This window comes from Brugia malayi, assembly GCF_000002995.4.
Source record: "Brugia malayi strain FR3 genome assembly, contig: Bm_072, whole genome shotgun sequence".
NCBI lineage: Eukaryota > Metazoa > Nematoda > Chromadorea > Rhabditida > Onchocercidae > Brugia > Brugia malayi.
In genome coordinates, this window is record NW_025062341.1 from 1 (window position 1) to 12,013 (window position 12,013).

The 12,013-nt window shown below is 29.5% G+C and overlaps 3 protein-coding genes across 3 annotated transcripts; 2 read left to right on the top strand and 1 right to left on the bottom strand.

Annotated features, from left to right (window-relative positions):
* Positions 1-6,780: 6,780 nt before the first annotated feature.
* Bm8238 (Uncharacterized protein) lies at positions 6,781-7,107 on the top strand (the record flags this gene model as incomplete). Its single annotated transcript, XM_001893101.1, has 1 exon — positions 6,781-7,107. One exon carries the CDS (start codon positions 6,781-6,783, stop codon positions 7,105-7,107), a length of 327 nt encoding a protein of 108 aa, XP_001893136.1.
* Positions 7,108-7,733: 626 nt separating this feature from the next.
* On the top strand, positions 7,734-9,256 carry Bm8237 (Uncharacterized protein; the record flags this gene model as incomplete). The annotated part of the gene is made up of 4 exons (XM_001893100.2): positions 7,734-7,824; positions 8,000-8,098; positions 8,624-8,801; positions 9,112-9,256. The coding sequence occupies 4 exons, from the start codon at positions 7,734-7,736 to the stop codon at positions 9,254-9,256; spliced, it is 513 nt and encodes a 170-aa protein (XP_001893135.2).
* Positions 9,257-10,936: 1,680 nt separating this feature from the next.
* On the bottom strand, positions 10,937-11,179 carry Bm12228 (Uncharacterized protein; the record flags this gene model as incomplete). The annotated part of the gene is made up of 1 exon (XM_043083010.1): positions 10,937-11,179. A coding segment is annotated over one exon (243 nt), but the record flags the coding sequence as incomplete, so codon positions are not given.
* Between the last annotated feature and the right edge of the window lie 834 nt (positions 11,180-12,013).

Consider the following 12,013-nt stretch of genomic DNA (forward strand, 5'->3'; position numbering starts at 1 on the left):
TAGAAGACATTTGATTAATTCATTAACTCACATCATTTCTCTGCAGATATAACAATATCGCTAGATGACATTTTGATTATTTCATGCCACTTCTCTGCAAATGCAACAATATCATCTAGAAGACATTTTGATTAATCATTAACTCATACCATTTCTCTACCAGATATAACAATATAATTAGAAGACATTTTGATTAATTCATTAACTCACATCATTTCTCTTGCAGATATAACAATATCTATAGAAGACATTTTGATTAATTCATTAACTCACATCATTTCTCTACAGATATAACAATATCATGGAAGACATTTTGATTAATTCATTAACTCACATCATTTCTCTACAGATATAACAATATCATTAGAAGACATTTTGATTACTTCATTAACTCATACCATTTCTCTGCAGATATAACAATATCACTAGAAGGCATTTTGATTACATCAATAACTCATACCATATCTCTACAGATTTAATAATTTAACTAGAAAACAATTTGATTAATCCATTAACTCAAACCATTTCTCCACAGATATAACAATATCATTAGAAGACATATCGATTTTTTTATGCCACTTCTCTGCAAATGCAACAATATCATTTGAAGACATTTTGATTACTTCATTAACTCATACCATTTCTCCACAGATATAACAATATCATTAGAAGACATTTCGATTATTTCATGCCACTTCTCTGCAAATACAACAATATCATTAGAAGGCATTTTGATTACTTCATTAAGTCACATCATTTCCCTATAGATATAACAATATCACTAGAAGGCATTTTGATTACTTTATTAACTCATATCATTTCTTTACAGATATAACAATATCAATAGAAGATATTTTGATTAATTCATTAACTCATACCATTTCTCTACAGATTTAACAATATCATAGAAGATATTTTGATTAATTCATTAACTCACATCATTTCTCTACAGATATAACAATATCATTAGAAGACATTTTGATTAATTCATTAACTCACATCATTTCTCTACAGATACAACAATATCGCTAGATGACATTTTGATTATTTCATGCCACTTCTCTGCAAATGCAACAATATCATTTGAAGACATTTTGATTACTTCATTAACTCACATCATTTCTCTACAGATATAACAATATAATTGGAAGACATTTTGATTACTTCATTAACTCATACCATTTCTCTGCAGATATAACAATATCACTAGAAGGCATTTTGATTACATCATTAACTCATACCATATCTCTACAGATTTAATAATTTAACTAGAAAACAATTTGATTAATCCATTAACTCAAACCATTTCTCCACAGATATAACAATATCATTAGAAGACATATCGATTTTTTTATGCCACTTCTCTGCAAATGCAACAATATCATTTGAAGGCATTTTGATTACTTCATTAACTCACATCATTTTTCTACCATTATAACAAGATCATTAGAAGATATTTTGATTAATTCATTAACATACCATTTCTCTACAGTTATAACAATATCGCTAGATGATGTTTTGATTAATTCATTAACTCATACCATTTCTCTACAGATATAACAATATAACTAGAAAACAATTTGATTAGTCCATTAACTCACATCATTTCTCTACAGATATAACAATATAATTGGATGACATTTTGATTAATTCATTAACTCATACCATTTCTCCACAGATATAACAATATCATTAGAAGACATTTCGATTTTTTTATGCCACTTCCCTGCAAATACAACAATATCATTAGAAGATATTTTGATTATTTCATTAACTCACATCATTTCTCTACAGATATAACAATATCATTAGAAGACATTTTGATTAATTCATTAACTCACATCATTTCTCTGCAGATATAACAATATCGCTAGATGACATTTTGATTATTTCATGCCACTTCTCTGCAAATGCAACAATATCATTTGATGACATTTTGATTAATTCATTAACTCATATCATTTCTTTACAGATATAACAATATCAATAGATGACATTTTGATTATTTCATGCCACTTCTCTGCAAATGCAACAATATTATTAGAAGGCATTTTGATTATTTCATTAACTCACATCATTTCTCTACAGTTATAACAATATCGCTAGATGATGTTTTGATTAATTCATTAACTCATACCATTTCTCTGCAAATGCAACAATATCATTTGAAGACATTTTGATTACTTCATTAACTCACATCATTTCTCTACAGATATAACAATATCATTAGAAGACATTTTGATTAAATCATAAAGTCACATCATTTCCCTATAGATATAACAATATCATTAGAAGGCATTTTGATTATTTCATTAACTCATACCATTTCTCTACAGATATAACAATATCATTAGAAGGCATTTTGATTATTTCATTAACTCATACCATTTCTCTACCAATATAACAAGATCACTAGAAGACATTTTGATTACTTCATGCCACATCTCTGCAAATGCAACAATATCATTTGAAGACATTTTGATTACTTCATTAACTCATACCATTTCTCTACCAATATAACAAGATCACTAGAAGACATTTTGATTACTTCATTATCTCATACCGATTCTCTACAGATATAACAATATCAATAGAAGACATTTTGATTACTTCATGCCACTTCTCTGCAAATACAACAATATCATTAGAAGGCATTTTGATTACTTCATTAAGTCACATCATTTCCCTATAGATATAACAATATCATTAGAAGACATTTCGATTAATTCATTAACTCACATCATTATTCTAACATTTTAACAATATCAATAGAAGATATTTTGATTAATTCATTAATTCATACCATTTCTCTACAGACATAACAACATCATTACAAGACATTTTGATAATTTCATGCCATTTCTCTGCAAATGCAACAATATTATTAGAAGGCATTTTCATTACTTCATTAACTCACATCATTTCTCTACAGATGTAATAATTTAACAGGAAAACAATTTGATTAATCCATTAACTCATACCATTTCTCCACAGATATAACAATATCATTAGAAGACATTTCGATTTTTTTATGCCACTTCCCTGCAAATACAACAATATCATTAGAAGGCATTTTGATTACTTCATAAACTCACATCATTTCTCTACAGATATAACAATATAATTAGATGACATTTTGATTAATTCATTAACCCTTACCATTTCTCTACAGATTTAACAATATCATTAGAAGATATTTTGATTATTTCATTAACTCATATCATTTCTTTACAGATATAACAATATCAATAGAAGATATTTTGATTAATTCATTAACTCATACCATTTCTCTACAGATTTAACAATATCATTAGAAGATATTTTGATTATTTCATTAACTCACATCATTTCTCTACAGATATAACAATATCATTAGAAGACATTTTGATTATTTCATGCCACTTCTCTGCAAATGCAACAATATTATTAGAAGACATTTTGATTATTTCATTAACTCACATCATTTCCCTATAGAAGGCATTTTGATAACTTCATTAACTCACATCATTTCTCTACAGATATAACAATATAATTAGAAGACATTTTAATTAATTCATTAACTCACATCATTTCTCTACAGATATAACAATATAAGCTAGAAGATGTTTTGATTAATTCATTAACTCACTTCATTTCTCTACAGATGTAACAATATAACTAGAAAACAATTTGATTAATTCATTAACTCACATCATTTCTCTTCAGATATAACAATATCGTTAGATGACATTTTGATTAATTCATTAACTCACTTCATTTCTCTACAGATGTAACAATATAACTAGAAAACAATTTGATTAATCCATTAACTCATACCATTTCTCCACAGATATAACAATATCACTAGAAGACATTTTGATTACTTCATTAACTCATACCATTTCTCTACCAATATAACAAGATCACTAGAAAACATACTGATTACATCAATAACCCATACCATTTCTCTACAGATATAACAATATCACTAGAAGACATTTTGATTACTTCATTAACTCACATCATTTCTCTACAGATATAACAATATCACTAGAAGATATTTTGATTAATTCATTAACATACCATTTCTCTGCAGATATAACAATATCACTAGAAGGCATTTGATTACTTCATTAACTCACATCATTTCTCTACAGATATAACAATATCGCTAGATGACATTTTGATCAATACATCATTTCTCTACAGATATAACAATATCATTAGAAGACATTTTGATTAATTCATTAACTCACATCATTTCTCTACAGATATAACAATATCATTAGAAGGCATTTTGATTAATTCATTAACTCACATCATTTCTCTACAGATATAACAATATCACTGAAGACATTTGATTAATTCATTAACTCACATCATTTCTCTCAGATATAACAATATCTAGATGACATTTTGATTACTTCATTAACTCACATCATTTCTCTACAGATATAACAATATCACTAGAAACATTTTAATTCATTAACTCATACCATTTCTCCGCAGATATAACATTATCACTAGAAGACGTATTGATTACTTCATTAACTCATACCATTTCTCTACCAATATAACAAGATCACTAGAAAACATACTGATCACATCAATAACTCACATCATTTCTCTACAGATATAACAATATCACTAGAAGACATTTTGATTACTTCATTAAGTCACATCATTTCCCTATAGATATAACAATATCACTAGAAGATATTATGATTAATTCATTAACATACCATTTCTCCGCAGATATAACAATATCACTAGAAGGCATTTTGATTAATTCATTAACTGACATCATTTCTCTTCAAATATAACAATATCGCTAGATGACATTTTGATAATTTCATGCCACTTCTCTGCAAATGCAACAATATCATTTGAAGACATTTTGATTACTTCATTAACTCACATCATTTCTCTGCAGATATAACAATATCATTAGAAGGCATTTTGATTAATTCATTGACTCATGCCATTTCTCTGCAGATATAACAATATCACTGGAAGATATTCTGATTAATTTTTCGATTTTTTTATGCCACTTCTCTGCAAATACAACAATATCATTAGAAGACATTTTGATTAATTCATGCCACTTCTCTGCAAATGCAACAATATCATTTGATGACATTTTGATTAATTCATTAACTCACATCATTTCCCTACAGATATAACAATATCACTAGAAGGCATTTTGATTACTTCATTAACTCACATCATTTCTCTACAGATGTAATAATTTAACTGAAAAACAATTTGATTAATTCATTAACTCACATCATTTCTCTACAGATATAACAATATCGCTAGATGACATTTTGATTATTTCATGCCACTTCTCTGCAAATGCAACAATATCATTTGAAGACATTTTGATTACTTCATTAACTCACATCATTTCTCTACAGATATAACAATATCAATAGAAGACATTTTGATTAATTCATTAACTCACATCATTTCTCTACAGATATAACAATATAATTGGAAGACATTTTGATTAATTCATTAACTCACATCATTTCTCTACAGATATAACAATATAGGCTAGAAGATGTTTTGATTAATTCATTAACTCACATCATTTCTCTACAGATGTAACAATATAACTAGAAAACAATTTGATTAGTCCATTAACTCATACCATTTCTCCACAGATATTACAATATCATTAGAAGACATTTCGATTATTTCATGCCACTTTTCTGCAAATGCAACAATATCATTTGAAGACATTTTGATTACTTCATTAACTCACATCATTTCTCTACAGATATAACAATATAATTGGAAGACATTTTGATTACTTCATTAACTCATACCATTTCTCTGCAGATATAACAATATCACTAGAAGGCATTTTGATTACATCAATAACTCATACCATTTCTCTACAGATGTAATAATTTAACAGTAAAACAATTTGATTAATCCATTAACTCAAACCATTTCTCCACAGATATAACAATATCATTAGAAGACATATCGATTTTTTTATGCCACTTCTCTGCAAATCCAACAATATCATTAGAAGACATTTTGATTACTTCAATAACTCATACCATTTCTCTACAATATAACATATCACTAAAACAATTTGATTAATCCATTAACTCAAACCATTTCTCCACAGATATAACAATATCATTAGAAGACATATCGATTTTTTTATGCCACTTCTCTGCAAATGCAACAATATCATTTGAAGACATTTTGATTACTTCATCAACTCATACCATTTCTCTACCAATATAACAAGATCACTAGAAAACATACTGATTACATCAATAACCCATACCATTTCTCTACAGATATAACAATATCACTAGAAGACATTTTGATTACTTCATTAACTCATACCATTTCTCTACCAATATAACAAGATCACTAGAAAACATATTGATTACTTCAATAACCCATACCATTTCACTACAGATATAACAATATCACTAGAAGACATTTTGATTAATTCATTAACTCACATCATTTCTCTACAGATATAACAATATCATTAGAAGACAGAAGACAAAAAGAAAAAAGAAATGTCATCGAGCATAGTAATAAGTGCCAACTCCATGAAAGATATATTAAAAAAGGCGCTCAATGAGATTAAACAATTGAAAGTTATCCAAATGAACGTTAATCTGCCGATTGAAAACCAATACGAGCAATGTAAAGAACAAGAAAGAAAATTTAAAGAGAAGCAAATAACGACACTCGAAAGAAATAATAAAAATGGCTGGAATTCATACAAAAGGTAACAGCTAAACCTACAAGAAGAAGAATGCGACAATGGTTAAAGGCGATCAAGGAATTCTGAAATTAATTGAAGATGGCTGGGAAACATTAATATCACTTAAGCTACATATTAATAATATTCAAGCAACGATGCACTGTCTACAACAAACAATGGAACGAATGGCGCGAAATAATTCTGAATCGGATAGAATACTAAGTCAACAAGAGCAAGGATCAACAGAAGTAAGACGTCCACTAACAATTAAATTACCACGTCTTACCTTTAAAAATTTTGATGAGATCCGAAGCAATGAAGAGAATTCTGGAGTGGATTTGAAGCAGCGGTACATCAAGAAACGATTAACCAAATTTACGGACTAGGAAACCAGACAATGAAAAAAACAACGTGCAACAGAAGAATTCAATTCAATCAACCAAAAGGAACATCAGCAATACAATTTGAAAAGGAAATCACAAATAAAAAAGGCAAGACCTTGTGCATTTTTCAATCGAGATCACTGAGACGCCTTGTAAGATTAAACGCTCTAAAAGCCTGTAGAAATTTTTTAAAAGTGAGGTATAACACAAGAAACTTGTAAGACAAATCAAAAGAGTTGTTTCAGTTGTAAGCAAAATCACCTCTTTGTGCCACTTTTTTTTTTTCTTTTTTTTTCACAACAAAACAAATCAAAGGCGGTTACAAATATAAATCAAAGAGAAGAAGAAGTAAAAACGATCAAGCTGTAGCAGATCGAAATATACAAACGAAATACAACGTCCTACTGCTTTGTCGAAAAGTAACAATAGTAAATCGACAAAAATTTGGAATGAAAGCTAAAATACTGGCATTTTTCGACACAAGATCACAGTTGTCATTCATGTCGGAAAACTTAGCAAACCAATTGCAAATTAAAGGAAAAAATGAAAATCTTCATATAGAAGGATTTGGAATTTCAAACAATGAAGAGGTAGTGAGAATCAGATTAAGCAACAAGGAAATGATTCAGATGGAAGTCAGTACAATTGATCATCTTACCAACAATCTGCAAGTAACAAATCTTTCTGATCAGAATCTTGAACAACTAAATGAGCTCCATAGTGAGTGGAAAAAATCGGACTTACTTATCAGAGCTAACTACTTTTTCAATTTCATAAAACCAAGTAAAGCCAAACGAATAAATTTCGTCTCCACTTAGTTGGCCTTGAAAAGAAACAAAGATAAATCTTAAAAGTCATTATGGGTTATGTTTAAGAAAACTTAGATCACTTATAGCAAGACTACGAGATGAACCAAAGTTACTTCAAAGCACTATTCGAGAACAACTAGCGTGTGATATGATTGAAGAAGTTACCCCAGAGATGGATCAAGAAGGTATAATACATTATCTTCCATATCATGAGATTCTTACACTTAACAAAGAAAAACGAAACTTAGAGTAGTATATAGAGTAGTTTGCGACATTTCGGCTCATTTGAGAAATGACAAAAGTTTAAACAACATATTACAATAACACTATAGGCGTTTTTTACAGCCGGAATTAAAACCGACTGATAGAAACTGCATCAGATTTTTAATAAAAATTGCACCAGATTTTTATGGCTATTTTATGGCTATTTATGGCTTTTATGGCTATATATTAAAAACCAGTGGAAAACACACAACGTCAAATGCTACCGATTTAAGAGAATCCCCACATATAAAAAAAAAAAAAAAAAAAAAAACACGGATAAAAAAAGTTGCATTATTAGATGAATCAGGAATTCTACGAGGAATTTGGAAACTAACAAAAATAATAAGCTTAAAAGGGGAAAGAGACAAAAAAGTAAGAGCTGTTGAATTTAAACTTCCAAACGAAAATACAGCTATACGACCCATAAATTTATTATCCTCTGCAAGACACGAATGAAACGGAAATGCCCGAAGAAGATGAGAACGAAGGAAGCACGAAAGATGAACAGGATATGAAAATGTCAGAAAAAATCACGACGCTAGATGATGGATCAATATCATTCCACAACAAGAAATCACGTCCCAGGTCCGGAATGTCTGCAAATAGGCCGAAGGTACTATTACGGTAACTAAAGAATAAGGATTGTATATATATGTATATAAGATATTATAGTTAATAAAGAACAAACGAGGTCGCTAACAACGGAGTCATCCTTACAAGCAACGAAGCGAAGGAAAAAGCACAATGAGATAATTGATACGATGTAGATATTAGACCTGAACAAAGAAGGGTTCTCAGCGATATAAGCGGAGCAATTTCTTGATATGGATCATTATATGGGGTCGACGAGTTAAAGAATAGTGATGTTAGGGCGTGCTTAAGTTGCGTTAGAAGAAAACGAATAGGAGGACAGATAAGAGGAATTAGTTCTTAGGACACCAATAAGACAACATCGGCGGTTTAATTGCCCAAGTTTGAAGTGTGAAAAATTATCCACAACAACAATGAAAGTTTACTTATCCAAGCTGAATATTAAACGATGTGAATTACGAAAAATGACGAGGAAATTTAACGGGTAGAGAAATGCAACGGCAACTATAATAATCTGGCAATAAACAACGACAAGCAAAACGACAGTTACGATACTCAACGACAATTCAAGGATCAAGAAGAAATAGGGAAAGAATAGCCAGCTCAACCAATTCTACTGATAGTACAATGCGAGAAACGTGATAAGAATATAAATTAAGCAGGAAACAATTATATAAAAGGAATCGTCTCAAATAAAGGTTAAAATATTCTTTTTTCCTGTACATACTATTTAAACTGTGTGCTCATTATTTAGTCTTATTTCCTCAATTTATTAACAGTGTTACTGTGTGTGTCTATACTGTGTACATCAATTTTTGCTATAGAGTGATCTTCTCATTGTAACCTACCATTAAAATTATATTATATTTGCTTCTTTCTTGTGTCAATTTTAGTTTTTGGTTTTCTTTACTGCTGTTAATCAGTTCGTTTACATAAACCAATAACTTGAGCATTATTATAACAGTGACTATTTATAATAATGTCTCATGGAATGCTTCATTTAAAACGATTTTCATAAATGTGTTATTACTTTTGAAACCAATCCATCCAAATGCTTCTATGTTGTTTGAAAAGACTAAAAGTAGTCAGAATCTGAGTTTAAAATAGCTAGGTTGACACGGTGCTTTCCAAACAGAAGTATGATTTTTCCCAATATTCTGTTTCTTCAGCACACCGAAAAATCCATATATCCTATTACAATGAAGACAAAACACGTAATGAAGAGGCAAAAACTGGAAGAGAGCGACTTCTATCACTTTCTACGAAAAATCCTTCAACAGTGATGTCACCCAAGCTTATTCGATTCTTGACTAGAATTAAAATTTGGCAATATTGCTTCAAATTCAAGTGGAAAAAACTCAATGGAATAGAATTAGTGAGATGAAGTATGTGAGAAAACACAAAAGTTGAAAATCAGATATTAAAGATCAGATTGTATGAAGAACAACCTCATCATACAAGGCAGTATGAAGATAGGCGACTGCACCAAAAAAGTCAGTGAAACAGTTAAAACATTTGTCGTGTTCAAATGGAGACACTATTCACAAAATTTCGAATCAATATCCACCTAATATAAAACAACTGTTGCATTCCTGAAAATTTTTCAAGTTAAGATGAACCTGGCCTTATAAGTTTTCGCATTATTACTAAATTAAAAATAATTAGTTAGTCGAACTCTTGTAAAGATGGACGAATAACGACCAGTATCATTAATAACCGCAAGACATATTAAAAATATTCTCATAAAACACATAATAATTTATGGCCCGGCTAACAACTGGAAAGCCTTGGATAAGGAACATTAAATGCACGGAACATTATTAAAGGCACTACATATTCATTACAAATCTTTTTTAGATTAATGCAAACACTAAATTTTATTTACTCAAAATTCTGTGGAACATACAGGAGGAAAGCGTGAAGATCCGGTTGAACGTAAAAAATTATTTAAATGAAAATAAGTACTTTATCTTGACACTTCCCAATTCTCCTAAATTGATCTCTTTCCCAACTCCATTTTCAAATGACCACTCATAAATCCAAGCTTTATTGTTGCTATCTAAGGCCAAATGTACTGGATTATGTATTTTTTGAAAATTTGGACTACTATTTAATTTTTTGTTGAATCATTTAGAAATTGAAATAGGAAATTTTTACTATTCTCTATATTAGATATTTTGTATTAATGCACCTATGATCTTATTCATAATATATGTTATGAATAATTCACAATTTTCATAATGCATAAAAAATCTTAGCAACCTATCTATGCAAGTTTTGCAAGAAGTTGAATATGTTTTGTCGAGAACATTAAGTGGGGGTCCTTTGAAAACGATGCCAGTGGTACTGCTATCCGTTAGATTACGAAGAAGTATATTTCTATCACAATCTATACGATCATATCTGCATTCCGCTACTGCACATTTTTCATCACATTACCCACCCAAATAATGCAAACATAGTAATTAGAAAGTCTAGATGAAATGATAAATTTCCTTTTTTTTTTTTAAAAAAAAAGTGTTAGTTGGGAAAAATTAAGACTTGATTAAATTTGATTCTGCGATACCATGCAACCAAATCTGTTTACGACCAAGAAGAAATTACAGTACTGCTTACCTATACTTTTGAATACTCACAACACAATCGAAACTATCAAAAAAACTTTTCATTATTACATTCCATCAGCAAAACGCAGTGCACAAAATTCCGGATGTTCTTACATCCATTTCGTAAATAGTCATCTCTTTCTCACAAATTTTGCCGCTAAACCCTAAAAAAGGAAAAAAAAAAAAAAAAAAACTGGACTACAAATTGCAAATTATGCCAAAGCTTCTGACTGCATGACATTTTAGTGTGATGATTAATAAGAAAATAATTGACAGACATACCATCAGTACAAAAGCAAATACCATCAATACAAGTACCATCATTTCTGCAAATGTTGCCAAGCTTACACCTATCAACAACCGCTATAAATTATTTTCAAAAAATAAAAGCAGACTATAGAAAGTTAAATACTGATTTGATTTCAAAGTTACAAATTAACTCCATCTATAAAGATAAATAAAACGGTGCAATTCAAAACATACTGCAAGAAAAATGCAAACTAAGATAAATTAGACGGATGATGAGATGTTTGAAATAAATGGAAGCATAGTAGCAAAAATGACATGTTTAAATAATAAAAGTATCCTCATAGCGTAGATTAAATAAAAGAGGGTTTTGATAGCAGTGAAATCAAAATT